This window comes from Psammomys obesus, unplaced genomic scaffold, assembly GCF_907164565.1.
Source record: "Psammomys obesus unplaced genomic scaffold, mPsaObe1.curated_primary_1811, whole genome shotgun sequence".
Taxonomy (NCBI): domain Eukaryota; kingdom Metazoa; phylum Chordata; class Mammalia; order Rodentia; family Muridae; genus Psammomys; species Psammomys obesus.
The window spans coordinates 12283586-12302930 of NW_026590062.1; the positions used below are offsets into that span (position 1 = coordinate 12283586).

The 19345-nt window shown below is 40.8% G+C and overlaps 1 protein-coding gene across 1 annotated transcript in view; it reads left to right on the top strand.

The window, feature by feature from the left end:
- Window positions 1-1481: 1481 nt before the first annotated feature.
- Kntc1 (kinetochore associated 1) overlaps window positions 1482-19345 on the top strand; it is a 73451-nt gene continuing 55587 nt past the window's right edge. Inside the window, exons 1-17 of the mRNA XM_055606160.1 lie at window positions 1482-1610; window positions 2173-2293; window positions 4569-4684; window positions 5212-5287; window positions 6283-6360; window positions 7711-7745; window positions 8591-8701; window positions 10463-10556; window positions 11657-11709; window positions 12008-12123; window positions 12667-12721; window positions 13745-13843; window positions 16750-16793; window positions 16916-16981; window positions 17093-17168; window positions 18462-18587; window positions 18677-18766. Of these exons, the coding sequence (XP_055462135.1) occupies window positions 1482-1610; window positions 2173-2293; window positions 4569-4684; window positions 5212-5287; window positions 6283-6360; window positions 7711-7745; window positions 8591-8701; window positions 10463-10556; window positions 11657-11709; window positions 12008-12123; window positions 12667-12721; window positions 13745-13843; window positions 16750-16793; window positions 16916-16981; window positions 17093-17168; window positions 18462-18587; window positions 18677-18766 (1485 nt within the window). The remainder of the gene's footprint in view (window positions 1611-2172; window positions 2294-4568; window positions 4685-5211; window positions 5288-6282; window positions 6361-7710; window positions 7746-8590; window positions 8702-10462; window positions 10557-11656; window positions 11710-12007; window positions 12124-12666; window positions 12722-13744; window positions 13844-16749; window positions 16794-16915; window positions 16982-17092; window positions 17169-18461; window positions 18588-18676; window positions 18767-19345) is intronic.

A 19345-nucleotide genomic window follows, 5' to 3' on the forward strand; every position in this document is an offset into this window, starting at 1 on the left:
CCACTAAGCTATATCCTCAGTCCCTCTCAGACTTTTTTTTTTAATGATTTTATTTCTGTGTATGCATATATGGATGTAGGTGCCTGTGGAGTCTAGAAGAGGTCATCAGATCATCTGGAGTTGGAGTTACACGTCATTGTGAACTGTCCAATATGGGTGCTGGGAACTGAATTTTGGTCTCGTGGAGGAGCAGCAAGCACTTTTAACCACAGAGCTATTTCTGTCACCTCCCTTCCCCTTAGTTCTTAGAAGTTATCCAGAGATATTTTTCACGTTAGTATTTTGGTCCCACTCTGTTCACAGATGGTGAGTTGTGTTTGCTAATGAGGTTGGTAAAAGCCTCTTCCAGATTTCAGTTGTAGTTATTGATGAAGGGAGAAACCAACTCATGACAGGTTGCAGCTGTGCTAAAGCATTTGCCTGCCCTGCATAGAACCTTGGGTTCCACCTCAGCTCCACAAACAAACAGAAACCTAGCCCCCTCCTTGTTTGTTTTTTGAGACAGGGTCTCACTATGTAGCCCTGGCTGTCCTGGAATTCACTCTGTAGACCAGGCTGGGAGATCCGCCTGTCTCTGCCTCCCAAGTGCTGCACTTAAAGGTGTGCCATTATGCCAGGGTCTCTTTTGAGATAGCCTCATGTAGCCCAGATTCGTTTCTAATCTAAAAATGACCCTGAACTTCTGATCCTTCCATGTGTTATCACAGCTGGTTTATACAGTGCTGGGGCTTGATCTATTTTCCTGCATGCTGGCAACCACTCTACTAACTGAACTACATTCCAAACATCCCTTTATCTATCTATCTATCTATCTATCTATCTATCTATCTATCTATCTATCTAAGAGTGAAGCAATATTAGTGGGCTTCTCTTTGAAATAGGGTCTTAGCTTCCCAAAGATTATTTGGGCTCCTGTCTTGGAGCTCCTCCTCTCTATTCTTGCTCAGTTTTTTAAAAAATTTCTTTGTTCATCTTTTTGTTTTTTTATTTCTGTGTAGCCCTGACTTTTCTGGCACTCATTCTGTAGACTAGGCTGGCCTCAAATTCACAGAGATCTGCCTACCTATGCCTCTGTGCCACCTGTACCCAGAACAAAATCTCGTTGTTCTGCTGAACAAATAAATGTTTATCCTGAGATAACCCAGTCTGACTTTAGAACCTGGGTTTATGCTCATTAAAGTTAATGTCAAATGAAATCTTTGGAATATTTAGATGTTGAGTCCAGCTCTAGGATATGTTGATAAGATCATATTGACTTGTATGTAAGACAATAAGACAATACAATATTCTCTGGTGATAATCATAGTTCATTTCCATTCATCTTACTAAGCCAAAATGTGTGGCAATAGCATTGAAGACAAAAGCTTTTGGGTTTTATTCATTTCCCAAAGAACTGAATTCTTTGTATCTAAATAATTTGATTTGTAACCTTTTGTGTTCCAGGAAAGACAGTCCTTCCTCTGAAGAACAGTCTCAGAAACATGTGGAACAATATTGAGCTGCTAACAAGTGATGACACCGGAAGTGGATATCTCAATATTGGTTCAAGAAAAGAAAATGTGACTGCATTATACCAAGCAGACTTGCTTGGGAAAATCTCCTCTGAGAAGGTAATGACCTCATACCGACTCTGAGTCAAGGTTCAGACATCGACCATAGGAAATTGGCATCCAATTTCCGCCTCATCTTAGGAGCAGTATTGCCAAAGATGAACACTTCCTTGGGAGACAAAGGGTTGAACAAGCTAACATTTGCTCTTCAGTGTCCATCCTGGATTATGCCCACTCTTAGGATCCTGGACAAATTTAATATACGCCATGCAATATACAAATAGGCAGACTAAAGAGAAAGGTCTTATCTGCCTATGTTTTAAAGTAAGGTATATGACAATATACTTTTTTTTTTTTTTTTTTTTTTTTTTTTTTTTGGTTTGGTTGGCTTTTGTTGTTTTCTGAGACAGGGTCTTATTATGTATCCCTGGATATATGGGAATTCAATATGTAGACCAGGCTGGCCCCAACTCACAGAGATTTGGCTGTCTCTGCCCACTGAGTACTGGAAGTTACACACACACAAGTGAGTCATCACATCTGGCATTGCGATGATACTATTTAGGATCATGAAGCTTATATGAAATTATTTTACTTTTGGTCATACTTTCCCCTTCTACAGGCCTCACTGAGTCCAAAGATACAAGCATGCAGCTTAAGCGATGGATTTATAATTGTTGCAGACCAGTCAGTGATATTGCTTGATAGTACATGCAGATCACTTCAGTTGTATCTTATATTTGGTAAGTGTTTCAGAGGGAAATAGCTGAGAGTCAGTGAGTATCACTCATGATTTCTAATGGGTTGTGTTTTCTTTAATCCATTGTTTATAAGACTTGGATGGCAGTGGTGTATAGTAAAATTCTGGAATTTTGGTTTCTTTGAAAAGCAGAAATAGCATGGCATCGTGTCCCACGCCTGTAATCCTAGCTCTCTGGGAGGCAGAGACAGGTGGATCTTTATGAGTTTGAGACCAACCTGGTTTACAAAGTGAGTCCAGGATAGCCAAGGCTACACAGAGAAACCCTGTCTTGGAAAAAAAAAAAAAACAAAAAAACCCATAAAAATATTTTAAGAGTATGTTTTTGTTTTAATCACAAATGTGGGGATGTGGGGCTACTTTGGACTGACAGCACTGACTATGATTTGCCTCATGCTCCAGCAGAGGTGGGGTTTTGGCAGCTGCAGATGTTTCTGCAATTGTGTGACCTTTGGAATTCTGGGAACTTTTCAGATGGTATATAAATGCCAGGTCCCTGAGAGGCGGTGTTGTTGGTGGTTTTGTCGTTCAGGGGTGGTTGGTTGTGATTCGTTAGTAATGCTCAAAGAAGAAACAAGAGGAAAGGAATGAGATTCACAGATCTCTTATCTCACTCTCTGTCCCCCTATTCTTTTTCTATCTCTTAATAGGGGATGAAACCAGGATGAGGATAAAGGGTGGGAAAAAGAACCTACAAAGTAGCAAAGATTAGTTATTTTTAATCCCAGCACACAGGAAGGCAAGTAGGTAGGAAGGAAAGTAGGTGGATCTCTTTGAGTTCAAGGCCAATCTGGTCTACAGAGCAAGTTCTGGGACAGCCAGGGCTGCATAGAGAAATCCTGTCTTGAAAAGCCAGGGGGAGGGGGAAAGAAAGAAAGAGAGACAAAGAAAAAAAGAAAGGAGGGAGGAAAGGAGGAAGGAAGGAAAGAGAAAGAAAGAAAAGAAAATTAGGTGAATATCAAGAAAATCATCATCAGTACTTATTGAGCCTTGGGTTCAAAGGATGCTGAAAGAATGTCTAAGGGGAGCATGTGAACAAGTATTTAATTTTCTTGCTGGTTTTTGTGGTATCTATTAAAATAACCCATCCTCCGAGTTCTTTTACTTGAAACCTAACGTTTGAGCCTATTTGTATTCAAGTTCCTAATCTTGGCGTGTTTTAGGTTCGTGCAAGTGAAGAGGGTTGGTTGCCAAGTTCCCTTTTATTTCTAGGATATATTACACTGTAGTACTCCTTTAGAATACATGTGTGAAATGATTCTTTGATTTGGCCTGGATTTAATAGTGAAGTATGGTATGGTATGAAATTCTAGTACTTGGGAGGCTGAGGCTGGAGAAATGGGAGTTAGAGGTTAGCCCAGACTACAAACCAAGTTCCAAAGTCAGCCTAGGCTGTGTAATAATACCCTTATCTTTAAAAAACAAAAACAACCTAAAAGAGCTGGAGATATAGTTCAACCATTAAGAGCACTGCTGGTCTTGCCAAGGACCTGGGTTAAGTTCCCATCACTTTTACAGAGACTCATCATTTCAGTTTCAGGGATCTGATGCCCTCCTTTGGCTTCCTCAGGCACAGATACAACATTTAGGTAAAACAAGCATCAAATAAAAATCAATAATCTTTTAAAAAGAGTCACAATCTTTTCCCTGAGACGGGGTTTCTTTGTATAGCCCTGGCTGTAGCCCTGGTCTGTAGACCAGGATGGCCTTGAACTCACAGATATCTGCCTGCCTCTGCTGGGATTTAAAGTCACGAGCCGCCAGGTCCAGCTTAAGAGTCATAATTTAAAAAGAAAAAGTTAAATTACATAAAAACATTCTTAAAGAATGACTTAAGTGATGGGTTAGTGATTGTGTTGAAATTAAGTGAGAAGATGGTTCTTACTGTTTTGTTGTTGGTTTTTTGTTTGTTTGTTTGTTTTGATAAGCTCATTTTATTTAACCCACACTGTTCTTAAATTTGTAGTGCCCCTTCTTATGCCATTAATGGCAGTCCTGTGGAGGTAGAGGCAGGTGAATCTCTGAGTTCAATGCCAGCCTGCTCTACTGAGCGAGTTTCAGGACAGCCAGGGCCACACGGAGAAACCTTGTCAATCCTCCTGTCTCTGCCCCTCATATGTTGGTATTTTAGGCATATACCACAATGCCTGGCATAGATTGGTATAAATTATTTACTTTTTGGTGTGAAAAATTGTGTTTTTTAAACTGAAATTAAGGATTATTGAAAGTCACTAATAATGTGGATTTGAAATTTTCAGATACTGACGTGGATGTGGTTGGCCTCTGTCAAGAAGGAAAGTTTCTTTTGGTCGGGGAGAGAAGTGGCAACTTACACCTTATCTATGTCACATCAAAGCAAACACTATTCACCAAAGTAAGAGCCATATTTCTGTTTTCAGCCAACACTCTTAGACAACAACTCCAGCAAGCCATCACTTACCCATTTTAAAGTGGAAAAAAAAAACAACAACAATCTGTTCTTAGTTAAGAATTATGTATTTAAGGATTAGACTGGAGAAACATGAAGTCAATAGGAAAATGAAGCTCTGAAGTCACTGAGTTGCTTGTCCAGTCTTCAGTTTCCAGGTGAAGGGTTTAGGTACAGCAGTTTTCAGCCTGTGAGTCTCAACGCCTGAAGGGGTCGCCTACCAGTTATCCTGCACATCAGATATTGACATTACGATTGGTAGCAAGATCACAATTATGAAGTAGCAACAAAACAATTTTATGGATGGGGTCAGCACAGCATGAGGGACTGTAAGAAAGGGTCTCAGCATTGGGAAGGTTGGGAGCCCGTGTTAGGGTTTATTGCTGGTGCTAGCTGATGACTAGGCCTTAAGCAACTCACGTGCTATTACCTGTCTTACTTTACTCTTTCTATTGAAATCTGTTTGCAATTAGGCTTTTGTGGAGCAAGCTAATGATGATCAGCGTACTTACCAGAATCTCATTATTGAGAAAGACGGGTCAAAAGAAGGTCAGTTTCTTTGAACATTTTCTTGCATGTTTTTTGGTGGATATCCAACCAAGTATTCACATGTATGTTTTATTAACATTGTAAGTTTATTGCTGTGCTATCTAGATTATGGTAAGTTTTCTGTAAATACAATTAATATAAGGAACGATTTTTCTTTGTTTTCTTTTTGAGATGGTGTCTCACTGTGTAGCCCTGGCTGGCCTGGAGTGCACCATATACACCAGGCTGCCCTCAAACTCAGAAATCTACCTGCCTCTGCCTCCTGCTGCGATTAAAGATTTATGATACCACACCTGGCAGTTTTTTTTCTTTTCTTTTTTGGAGCAGATTTATTAAGGAAGAAAGAACTGCTGGGATAGGAGGTATCTTCTAGGTGAAAATAATGCCAAGAAAAAAGTTCTGTTTAGCTTGGTTTGGTTTCTGTTTCTCTGTGTAATAGCCTTGTCTGTCCTGGAACTCCCTTTGTAGACCAGCTTCCAACTCAGAAAGATCTGCCTAATTCTGCCTCCCAAGTGCTGGGATTAAAGGCATGTGCCACTACTGCCCAGCCTCAAGAAACAGTTTTAGATTAGCTTTTTTCACTCAAATACATTCTTTTTATTTTGACATTACATTCTTTTAAAATATTTGTGTGGGTTTAGCATGTAAAAATGTGTGTGTGTGCTTTAAACTGTGTGTGTGTGTGTGTGTGTGTGTGTGTGTGTGTGTGTGTGTGTGCTTTAAACTGTGTGTGTGTGTGTGTGTGTGTGGCCAGGACCTTATTCCTCTTGCACACTAACTAGAGTGAGGACAACTTGTGGGACTTGGTTCTCTCTTTTTACCTTGTGGGTTTGAGGAATGAACTCAGGTTGTCAAGCTTGGCAACCAGTATCTTTACCTGCTGAGCCATCTCACCAGCTCTAGTTTGAGAGATTTTAGAACTGGTTCCCAATATTGCTTTGAATCTTCTGTTCACCTGCCTTTTAGAGAAACTGGTTCTGATTTTATTTTGTCAGGTACCTATTATATGTTGCTGTTAACAAACAGTGGATTTTTTTATATTACAAACTTGCAGCTTTCACAAATTGAACAAGGTAAGATATTATTTTCTTATTGTTTTGTGACAGTGTTTATTAGTTTTCAAGTAACGCTTCAAATATTTGTTTTAAGAAAATTATAATTTAGTTGCATTCTGTAACACTGGGTATGCTTTGAAGTATTCAGGGTACACTTAACTTTTCTCTGCTAAAGCTATGGTAGGATGTGAAGAATGGCATTTGTTTTCTAACAGTTTATAGTTTAAGTGGGAAGAAAAGACACAACACAAAAAATGGCTTTTGTAATACTGAAGATCAGACTTAGGGTCTAGTGTTTACTAGGCAAGTGCTCTTCCACTGAACTACATCTCAGTTGCTAAGTGGCTTTTTGAAGTAGTGAATAAACACAGGGATGGAAATGACTAACCTTTAATATTGAGCTTGTGAGATGGTTCAGTCGGTAAGAGCACTTGCTTTGCAAGCATGTGGACATGAGTTCGAATCCTCAGCACCTGTGTAAAAAGCTGGCCTAGCTACACATCTGCTTCTAACTCGAGCACCGGAGTTGGGGAGTGGATATAGTTGGATCCTCAGTGTTTGCTGGCCAGCCATGCACAGCTGAAACAGTAAGTGTCCTGTTCATGAGAGATCCTGTCTCAAGACAGTAAGGCATCGAGCAAAACAAAAGAGATAGACAAACAAAATCCTGTTCTGTCCTCTGCATGTCCAAGCAAGGGTACGTGTGCCCTGCACCACCATGCACATACTGTATACAACAAATATGCAAAATAATGCACAGTAGCAATCAGCAGTCCAGTGTTATGGACTGTAAGCCTCGCTGAGCCAGGAAAACTGAGGAATTTGTTTCAACAAACTTTACTAGCATCTACTGCATGCTAGATACATGTTAGGTCCCATGTATATGATTAGGTTTTAAGAAACATCATTTTTGATGGGAGTGGTGGCTCATATCTTTAATCCCCGTTCTGGGAGGCAGGAATATCTCTTGATTTCAAGGCCAGTGTAGGTCTACACAGTTCTAGGACAGCCAGGGCTACATAGAGAGATCTTGTCTCAAACAAACAGGAAAACATTTAAGACACATCATTTCTTGTAATTAGTGCAGGATCCACACAGGTAAAAGCCTGAATGATGTAAAGTTACAGGTGGGTGCTGCGGGTGGAGTGGAGGCACGTGATAAGGCTGTTAGCTCTGCTGATGCTTTGTTTCAGTATGCGCTCACAGGCAATATTCTTGGTCAGAGAGGCTAACGCACGACTCCTGACCCGTGTACTTTGACCTAAGATGCAGTGGTTTCCCTCTAACTCAAAAGAGTCTTGTTTTTAGTCTCTATGAACCTGTAGATTGATACTATGTTTAGATTGCTTTTTATTTTTATTTTTGAAGCAATTGAGAACACAGACTTGGATTCAGCCAAGAAGGTAGGAAAAAAAAAATCATAAATGCTTTTTTAAAACTTTGACTTACTATGAACTGTTTCTCTGACTGGTTCTTTGATTAATCGTTGTACTGGCTGATAGTTCATGAGTTGCTGTAATCGAACACTTTAACAAACGTGTTGTGAGATAGTTGATCCCATCGTGAACCCCAAAACTGAACTGTAAAACCCTGTTTATTGTTTGGTTCGGTTGATCGCTAACACACACCTTTAATTCAAGAATTTTCTGTTTATTGTAAATAGGTGATTCTGGTGTGGTTCACCCAGCCCTAGCACATACCTTTAATCCAAGCGCTCTCTGTATACCAGATCTAATAAAGTTAACCGCAGGTCAAGAGGTGGAGCAAGAAACCAGATGACAGAGATTAAAGGATAGAAGGGATTTTGAGTTGAGGGTTATTTAAGACAGCATGGGAAAACAGAGCTTTTAGCTCAAGCTCTGGCTTTAGTGCCTCAGCTCCCTGGCTTTTTAGGCTTTGAAATAGCAAACCTTCAGCCTTTGGTTTTTTTGGCCTTTTCCTCCTGGACTGTCAGGTCAGCTGGTGAGCCTTTAGGATTTTTTCCACCCATACCTGAGCTGAGAAGAAAGGTCAGCTGGGTGCTTTCTCTGCCTCTCTAAGCTAGAAGGTGTTCACCCCAGCATCTGGCTCCTGAGTCTTTATTGGTGAAATAGAACAGCTGGGATTTTCATTTTTGTTAAAAACAACAGGAACATTTCTCTTTAAAAACATAGATGATTAATTTAAACAGCTTTTTATGGTTTTTCTTGGACATATATAGCATTTATATCTAATATATTCTAATACATATTTTTTTTTAATTTTGCAGTTACAAGGACAGTTCAAATGTAGTTTTATTTCTACTGAAAATTACCACAGTCTTGGTTGTCTCAGTCTCGTGGCTGGAGAATTTGCAAGTGAAAGTCCTGTGATAATTGGGGTAATTCTTTTTATAAGTATCATTTTTGCCTAAAATGGTTCTTTTTAGTTAAAGTACAAACTAATATGTAATGTGACAAAAACAGAGAAATCGGAGCTAGAGGCTTGGTAGTTAAGAGCCCTCGCTGCTCTTGAGGGAGACCAGAGATGGCTCCCAGCACCAAAGTTGAGAGGCTCACAAAAGCTCCAGGGGATCTGAGTGTGGCCCCTGGACACTTGGACATAATGTGCATACACACTCATATAAATCATATTAAAATAAAAAATAAATCTCTTAAAAAGAAACAAGCCAGGCATGGTCGTACACAGTTTTAATCCCATAAAAGCGTGGCAGACACATGCTTTTATCACAGAGTTCTGAGGATGTCCTGTTCTGCAAAGAGTCCAGGACAGCCAGGCCTAAACAAAGGAAATTATAAAATTATGACCATAAAGTTAACTAAATTTTCTGTGTTAGAAGATAATCATTAGGTGTTGATTTCTCCAAATTTTTCTTTTCTTTTTTTGAGTCAGGGTCTCACTGTGTAGCTCTGGCTGGCCCTGAACTTGGAGATCCACCTATCCTGCCTCTGCCTTTCTTGCGCTGGGATTAAAGGTGAGTGCCACTGTACTACAGTTTTATGTTTACCTGGCAGGGTCTTGTTTTTTTGCCCAGCCATTTTTCAGCATTTCTTTTAGCTTAGAAGCACCAGAAAAAGAAACCAAAAGGCTGGACAGTGAGAGCAGCACCCATAACTATGCCACTACATGTTAACTTCAGCCTCAAGTCTGGCCATTGTAGCTCGCTTAGAATACTGGTTAAGTACTGCTGTTACACAATCAGAGTGATCACAAAAGGTCTATTGGAAGATCCTCCTGCCTCTGCCTTCCCAGAATTGGGATTAAAGGCATGAATCACCAGGCCCAGCTTTTTTCTCTTTTTTTTCTTTTGTTTTTTTTATAAACAAAATTTATAATTATAAAGAATTTATAATTTATAATGTTGGAAGAGCTTTTTTTTTGTTTAGGGTAAGATGTTTGATTATGTGTACTCAAATATTCAAGTAATAACAATGGCTATGAAACCTAACTGTTCTGTTTTTTTATCTGTCCGTCTATCTGCTTGTCTGCCTGTCTGTGTGATTCATGTGGCTGCAGAAGCCCCAAGATCCTTTGGGTTGAGATACGGGCAGTTGTAGAACACTGTTAGTGGATGCTGACAAATTTGGGTCCTAGAAGAACAGCAAGCTCTCCCTCCGTCTCTCTTTCTTTTCTTTTTCTTTTACTTTTTCTTTTCTTTTTTTTTTTTTTTTTTTTTAAGACAGTGTTTCTCTGTGTAGCCTTGGCTGTCATGGACTTGCTTTGTAGACCAGGCTGGCCTGGAACTCACAGAGATCCTCCTGCTTCTGCCTAGGATTACAGGCATGTGCAGTCTTTTCTTAAGCTAAGAGAGAAACCAAAATAAAACCTCTTGGTGGAGGGTGTTAAGGCCCATCCCTGTAAACCTACTCTACAGACATGTCTGGTTAGGAGGCTCAGACAGGAGGAGCTTAAGTTTGAGGCCAGCCTGGGCTACTTGGCTTGGGCTATAGCTTAGTGGTAGAGTGCTTGCTTAGGTTTCACCAAGCCCTGGGCATTCACTCTCCTGCATCCTTCCCAATAGACACATGTACACATGAGCTTGAACTCAGAACATGTACATCTTATGTGCATTTGCTTTGTGCAATTCCTGGAACCTTTGGGCTGAAGATTTCTGACTCATGTACTGTTTTTACTTTTCCAGGGGACTGGTAGTTATGCAGTCTCAAAATGGGAACCAGATCCTATCAAGAAAGAAATGTCCCTTAGGAACTTTGTGGACACAGAGATTATTAAAGGTAAAGATAAGCCACTGATGCTACTCTCAAATGTGCCCAGGCTAGACTCTAACTTGCTGTGTAGCCGAGGCTGACCTTGAACTTCTCATCAGCCAGCCTTCACCCCTAGGAGTACAGTGTCATGTATGTGCTGCCCAGCCTGAATGGTGTGTCTGTGTTTGTGTGTGGAGGTCAGAGGACAAGTTCCAGGGGTTGTGTCTTTCTACTGTGTAGGTTCCAGGGATTGAGCTCAGGTTCTCAGACTTGGTGGCAGCAGCCCTTCACTGCTGAACCACCTTGCAAGTCCTCCGGCCCATTTTTCTTTCTTTCTTCTCTCCCTCCCCCCAATTACATTTGTTTAGCTTACACATTACATTTGGTTGCCTTAATGTATGTGCATGTAGAGGTCAGAGGCAATGTGGGTCCCAGGGACGGAGATCAGGTTCTCAGGCATGGCAAGTGCTTTTATGCAGCACTGAGCCATCTTGTCTACCCTGGTTTTTTTGGTTGGTTTGGTTATTTTAATCTTTATTTATTTTTTTAGGTGTGTTGGTGTTTTGCCTGCATGCATGTCTCTGTGAGGGTGTCAAATCACTTTGAACTGTATTACAGACAGTTGTGAGCTGCCATATGGATGCTGCTAGTTGAACCCGGGCCTTTGGAAGAACAGTCAGGGACCTTAACAGCTAAGCTGTCTCTCCAACTCCTTTTTTTTAAGATAGGCTCTTACTATAGTCTAGGCTCACCTGAAACTCACTATTTAGCCCAGTCGTACCTCAAATTTGAGGCATTTCTCCCGTGTGAGTTTCCATGTTGGGAGTATGGTTATAAGCCACTTTCCAAGCACAGGCGATTTTGTTACCCCACAGTGACTCTCCACCCATGTTTGTGACACACTCGATTATTACCTTTGGAAAGACTTTGTATTTTATTGGTCACCTTGAAATGAGAGCAACAATAACAGAAGTCAAAATTGAAGCAGGGGTAGATGAAAGTAGGAACTTCATTTAAATGTAGTTCTGCCCAAAAGGGCATGAAAAGAAATATATTAATTTACAGTTGAAACTGGGTCCTATGTGATAGTAAAATAAAATCCTTAGCCATATCCCTTTCTCTTTCAGGAGCAAAGTCATTTCAGCTGATCGACAACCTGCTTTTTGTGCTTGATACGGATGTATGTTTCTGATACTTCAGCATCTTCATTTGCTGTGATCATTTTTGTTTTGGTTTGGGTTTTGAGCTTTTGTGCTAGAGAGTCAGCTCACAGCCTCATTAATGTCACATAAGTGTTCTCCCACTGAGCTCCTCCTTCCACCCTGATGATATGTCTATTAATAAAAATGTTAGGCAAGAATGTTAGCTGGGTTAGATTACTGTCAGCGTGTGTGCTTCAGTTCAGTGTGGCATCAAGAGACAGCCTGAAGTTTAGCTCCGAAATCACACAGGTGTCTAAATGACTATCTCTCCTGTAGAGTGTGCTGAGCTTGTGGGACGCCTACACACTTACTCCTGTGTGGAACTGGCCTTCTCTTCGAATAGAGCAGTTTCTTCTCGTGACAGAAGCCGATTCTCCTTCCTCAGTTACCTGGTATGTTGGGAGTCTAGCTAGTAGTGATTTCTGTAGAGCCAAATGTCCTGTCTGAATTTGTTCAGATCTTTCATTATGTTTTCTTTTGGAAACCACATCAAAGCAGTCTGGCAGAGGAAGGACTCTTCACTATTTGCCGCTTTCTATTTGGCACAAATAGGAAATATAGTTGGAACTTCTACATCAGTGTGGTAGAAAGAGAATCCAGGCTGCACATGTGGAAATATCATAGTTTTCTCTGCTTGCATTTTAACCTTTATGTGAGAATATCACTATGGAAGCTTATACTCAGCAACTTGCAAAGCTTGTTTTGTTTGGGTTTTTTGTTTTGTTGTTTGTTTGTCTTTTGCTTCTTTTCTGGGGGGGTTTCAAGACACAGTTTCCCTGTGTAGTTTTGGCTGTCCTGTAACTTGCTCTGTAGACCAGGCTGGCCTCAAACTCTCAGAGATCTGCCTGCCTCTGCCTCCGCAGTGCTAGAACAACAGGGGTGTGACACTACCCAGCTTGTAAAGCTTTTTAACTTCACCTTCTCTTCTCTTTTAGGCAAGGGATTACAAATCTCAAATTAGTTGCCCTGACATCTACATTGAAGAAGAAGGTACTAGAAGACTTTATTTCATAGTTGTCCATTTTATGGGTTAGAAATCACAATTACTCGCCAGTACTGTTGGCTCAGGCCTGTATTCCCGGCTGCTCTGCAGGCTGAGGGGGCATCATCACAGTTGAAGATCTGCCTGGCTACAGAGATAAACAGCATTTACCAATGTAATAGTTGATGCCACTTAATGCTCACAGCATGCTAAACTGTAGTTCACATAGACTTCAACAAACCAGAAATAATCTGAAGAACTGGATTCCAGTTTTCAGAGGATAGATGAAAATCTTGGCTCTTCATTTCAAACAAAACATTTTAGGAATCAAATCTTTATATGCCAGACACTCTGGAGACAGAGACAGGTGGATCTGTCTGAGTTTCAGGCCAGCCTGGTTTACAGAGCGAGTTCCAGGACAGTCAGGGCTACACAGAGAAACCCTGGCTGTGGGGGAAAAAAAGGATTAAGAACTTATTTGAGCTAGGTGTGGTATCTTACTGCTGTAGTTCAGCATTCAGGAGGTGGAGACGGCAAGGTCATGAGTTCAAGGTTATCCTGGGTTATATAGCAAGTCCCTATGTCAAAAAACCAAGTGCTAGAAATGAAAGAGCAGCTGTCTAGTGTGTGCAAGGCACCGAGTTTAGCCTCCAGTGCTGAAAAGGAAGGAAAGGAAAGGGCAGAGAAGGGGGGTGGAGAGGGAAGGCAGACGAAAAGGCATTTGCTAGTCGATGGCTGTGAAGGTACGGCACTGCAGACTGGGGTGTAAGGGGTTCTGTGCAGTGTTCCTTCAACAGAGGGGGAGGTGGGCTAGAGGGTCGCTTCCTTTTGGCTTTCCGTGTCTTTAAAGAACACCAGCTTGTGTGCAGCAGTTACATGATAACAGTGGTGGGACTGCTTACATAGAAAGAGAGGGTTGTGGGTTTTGTGTTTAGCTTTGTACAAGATGTATTAATAGATGTCTTGACAGGGAAGTGCTGACTCGTGCTGAAAGGTTTATGTCAGCTTACTGAACTGTTCATCTCTCCTAGATGAGAAACCTTGTCATTTATTCTTTACCTGCGATGGAAATACTATATTCTTTGGAAGTATCCAGTGTTTCTTCCTTAGTTCAGACAGGAATTAGCACGGTACGTTTATACATGTTTTAACACTTTGCTGTAATGTTTTTCTTTTATGAGTAAGAACAGCATGAGTGAACTTAGTGCAGTACCTGGCTTGGTCTCTGGCAGATGCTCGGGAGACCCAGCCTAGTTGTCACACAAGATGAGATCAAACTTCATCTGCTATTCAGCTTTTTATTTAAAGAAAAAAATTATATTTATAATTCTGTGTGTGTGAGAGAGAGGTTTCGTATCCTTTGGAGCTGGAGTTACAGGCAGTTGTGAGCCCTTGGGTGTGAGTCCAGGGAACCCAACCTGGGTCCTCTGCAAAAGCAGTGCATACTCTTATCTTTGAGCTGTCTGTTCAGCCCCCATTCAACCTCTCAGCTTTCTTTCTGTCTCCACCAGAACCTCTGATGACAGTGTTCACGGCAGTAGTGCTTTTATTTATTTTTGTCATTTTAATTCTAAAAATTTGTGGCATATCATGTGCCCTGTCAGTACACTTATAAAGTCTATAAAATTAGAATAACGAACTTTTTCATTTCCTTTTACTTTAAAAAAGTATAAAAATAACAGTCATATGCATTGTGTGATATTTATATTTTTTAATTGTGATTTTTTTGGTTTGTTTGTTTGTTTGAGACAGGGTCTCTCTGTGTAGACCTAGCTTTGCTGGAATTCTATATGTAGACCAGACTAGTCTGGAACTAACAGAGATTCACCTGCCTCTGCCTTCTGGGTGCTGGGATTAAAAGTGTTCACAGTCATACCCATCGATTGTAATCGTTTTCAAAAAGCATTGTAGTATATTTATTTCATCTCTTTTACACACATGCACACACACACATGCGCTGTTTTCCAATATATTTTGGAACTTGTATACTTTTTGAACTATCATCTCTAAATTGTTTATTATCTTTTTTCTCCCCGAGACAAGGTTTCTCTTTGTAGCCTTGGCTGCCCTGAATTCGCTTTGTAGACCAGAGTGGCCTCGAACTCACAGAGATCACCTGCCTCTGCCTCCCTGAGTGATGGATTACAGGCTGTGCTACTTCACCTAGCTTCTTCAGTACCTTTTAAGAATAAGGCTGTAGGGCTGAAGTGATGGCTCAGAGATTATGACCACTAGCTTCTCCTCCAGCAGACCCATGTTGGATTTCCAGCACTCACATGGAGGCTCACAGCTCTCCGTAACTCCATCTTCTATTCACACAATACCTTTTTATGGCTTCTGTGGCAAACAGACACACATACTGTGCACTGACATACATGCAGGCAAAATGCCCATACATATAAGGTAATTCAAAAAGAACATACATATATATATATATATATATATATATATATATATGTATGTATGTATGTATGTATGTATGAATAACACTATTCTTGGATTCTAGAGAGATGCTCAGTGGTTAACCATGCCTGCTGCTCTTGCAGAGGAGCTGAATTTGGTTTTCAACACTCATGTAGTGGTTCATAACACTTGTAATTCCAGATCTAGAGAATCTGACACCATCTGCTCATGTTTAGGCCCATGCATTTACAAGGTGCACATATATTCAAACCCATAAGATAAAATGTAATAAAATTATTTTAAAGAAAATAAGAGTAAGGCTATTTTCCGGACTAGCAAGATGGCTCAGCGGGTAAAGTTGTTTGTCACCGTATCTGATAATCTGAGTTCGGGGCCTTTAGTCCATGATGGAAGAAAGAACTCATTCCTACAACTTGTCCTCTGACCTCCACCTATCGTTAAATACTATATCTTGAACTTTGGCATGCATGTACAGGCACACATTCTAAATAAACACATGTAAAAGGTAAGAATAAGGCTGTTCTGCTGGGTATGGTCAGGCATGCTTATAATCCCAGCACTTTGGAGACAGGAACAAGAGGTTCAGACATTCAAGGTCATTCTCAGTTAAACACTGAATTCCAAGCCTTTGTGGGCTACATGTGGCCCTGATGAAAGGAAATAGGCAAAAAGAAGATCTTTCTAATACACTAAGTTTGTTGTTGTACTAGGAAATTTAACATTAATACAAAAGCATTAGGAAATTAACCTTGGAAACTAATTATTTTACTAACCGAACCAATTACTTTAGAGCTTTAAAACAAACAAACAAAAACATTTCGTCAGACAGTGGTGTCACACGCCTTTAGTTCCAGTGCTAAAGGAGGCAGAGACAGTATTTTTTGAGTTCCAGGCCTGCCTTGTCTACATAGTAAGTTCTAGGACAGCCAGGGCTACACAGAGAAACAACAAAACAACAACAACAAGCCCATTTATTTATTTTCTGTGGGAGCAGTGTACCTGTGGAAATTAGAGGACAAGTAGAGTGTGGATTCTGGGGGTCCATCTCGCTCCTCAGGCTTGGCAGCAAGTGCCTTTATCCACTAAGCCATCTTGCCAGCCACTGGGGCTTTTTGGAACTCTTTCTTTTTTCCTTATCCAGGACATAATCCAGGCTTACTTACTGGATTTGGTGGTCATGGACAGGGAGTGGTTCCCTGGTCCTTTTTGTCTTTTGAGACACTGACAGTTTTGAAGCGTCCCCAGCCTGTTGTAGGATTTGCCTCTGTGAATTTGTCTGCTTGCTTCATTTTGATTCAGTTATTGTAAGGTCTTTTGGAAGTTGAGGCCATTATACTACCTGTCCTGTGATGGTGACATTAGGTGCTATCTCTTGCTTACAGCCCCTCCAGATCCCTCCCTGTGATCAGACCTTCCTGTTATTATTAGCAAGTTGTTTATGTGGCATAGCTTCCAGACCAGGAGAAAGCATTGTTCTTAGTTGTTCCTTAGTGACTTTAAGAATTCATAGTTGGATGATTCTTGCCTGAACCATTTGTTTATGCTAATAATTATAAAGCACTTGGTTGGCGTTTACATTTGAGTTTTAATCATGTTTTTGTTATTACTATAGGATACTATATACCTTCTGGAAGGAATTCACAAAAATGACCCTAAGTAAGTCATGTTTTGTCTTATCAGATGATGCTCTGTAAAGCAGCTGAATTAGAGTTTACTCATGAATACTGCATGGCAGGGCACTCACAGTATGGTGTGATTTTTTTTTTTTTTTTTTTCAGCTTATCTGAAGATTCCGTCTCTGATTTAGTACTTAGGTACCTTACGGAGGTGTTGCCAGAAAACAGGTAACTTCTCTTTTTTTTTTTTTTTTTTTTAAGTCTTACTTGCTCTTTAATGAGCAACTTAAATTCCTTGATGAATAGGCATCTGATGAAATTCCTTCTCCAACTCTACAGACTGAGCCGGTTACTTCACAAGCATAGATTTGCTGAAGCTGAGAGCTTTGCCATTCAGTTTGGACTAGATGTTGAGGTAAGCTTTTATTTGTTCAGGTGTTCCTGGCAGACGTTTCCTGGTATGCTAGGGACTAAGGAGCTGCAGAAAGGTGAAGCCTGGGCACCTGGAATGATCTGGTGTGCAGCTGGGATACATCCACCACATTCTTACTTGAATTAATTAAAACAAGAGCTCTAGGGGCTGGAGAGATGGCTCAGCGGTCCAGAGAACTTGTTCTTTGAAAAGGGCCAGAGTTCACATTCCCGCACACACATGGTGACGAACAACCATGTGCAACTAACTCCAGTTTCAGGGGATCTGAGTAGGCTGGGCACGGGGACACTGTGGCACAAGCCTTTAATGTCAGCACTGGGAGAGGCAGAGTCGGGTGGGTCTTTGTGGGTTTCAGGCCGGCCTGCTCTACATAGTGAGGCAGATCACTGAAGAGAGAGACAGTAGCAAAACAAAAAAATGGTGATAAAAGTTCAACTATTCTTGTAGCAATTTGAAATACACATTTTTAATGCTAGTCATTTCGTGGCTTAGTAGGTCTCTAAACCTTACTTTTGCTTTGCTTACTGGAGTCTCCTCCCTTTGGTAAACTCCCTTCTCTGCTCCCTCTAAACCCTCCACTCGTAAGCAGCATCTGTGCTTTGCTCATGTGAGTTCTGTTTTTTGGGCTGTGCATCTGTGAGATCATGCATCTTTCTGTGCCTGGCTTGTGTAATGATAAAAGCATGATGTCCTACAGGTTGGTCCATGTTGTCAGTGACAAAAATGGCTTCTCTAAGGCTTCTTAGTCTTCAGTGGTGAATAGTCCATATTTTGCAGGTTTACTTTACCCAGCACTGAGCAGTTAATTAGATCAAATGTGTCTTAGCTTGAACAAAGCTCTTTGAATGCTTCTTGACATGTTTATTAAGGATTCAATAAAAAAAAAAAAAGTTTTTATAATTCCTAATAATCTGGGTTTACTTTCCAGATGGTAGAGTTACCCTTTTTTACTTTTTTTCCCTCCTTCCTTCCTGCCGTTTGTTTGTTTGTTTGTTCTGAGACAAGGTCTTACTATGGAGCCCTGGCTGGCCTATAGCTTTCTTTATAGGCCAGTCTGGTAATAAGCTAACGGAGATTCCCCCTGCTTCTGGCTCTCGTCCTGGGACTATAGGCAGGCAGCCCTGTGACCAGTGAAAGTTGCTTTGCTCGAGCCTCATTGCTGAGCCACAGGAGGATACTCCTTTCTACTATAGTCTGTTTTCCTTAGCTTACTGAGACAAGATATGTTCCAATACTATGCTTCATGGCACTGGGTGTGGCTTGCTTGTGTTATAGCTTGTTTATAAGGTCAAATCAAATGATATATTGGAGAAACTGGCCTTGATTTCTGAGGACAACAGTGAGCAAACCAAATGGCAGCAAGTGGTAGATGAAGCTAAAGAAAATCTATGCAAAATCCAGGTGAGTTTTCCCAGTCATCAACTGGAATTTTTGGGTTGATGTGCTATTCAACATTATTAACTTGACTTTGCCTGGCATTTCTGAAACAGGATGATGACTTCGTGGTGAATTTCTGCCTCAAGGCCCAGTGGATCACCTATGAAACAACACAGGAAATGCTCAGTTATGCCAAAACCAGGGTAAGTTGTTTTTCTTTTGAAAATATTTGCCTTAATCACTCATGATAATTCTATTAGCACAGATATGTTTTTTGTTCTTCGTGGTTTTTGTTTTTTTAGCGATGTTTTTCCTTTCAGCGTTGAAACAGTTTGCCTAAGACACAGTGTACCCACCTTAAGTTCAGGGTGTTAGTGTACTCGCTGCATTTTGTTCGCCCATCAGCACAGTCACTCTAGAATGAGACCTGTGTGCCTTCTTTCTGACCCCCTCATGACTGCTAACTCCTTTTCTATTTGGTGTGTAAAAAAATGAATATTTCTTATTTATTTAGGGGTCCAAGACAGGATTTCTTTGTATGGTAGCCTTGGCTGTCCTGGATTCACTCTGTAGACCAGGCTGGCCTTGAATTCACATAGAGCTGCCTGCCTCTGCCTCCTGAGTGCTGGGATTAAATCTTCATGCATTTCTGTGTGCTGTGTGCATGAAGTTACCCCCATGGGCCAGAGGAGGATGTCAGATCTCTGGAACCTGAGTTGCAGATGTTTGTGAGCCACCATGTGGGTGCCAGGAGTTGAACCTTGAGTTCTTTGAAGAGCATC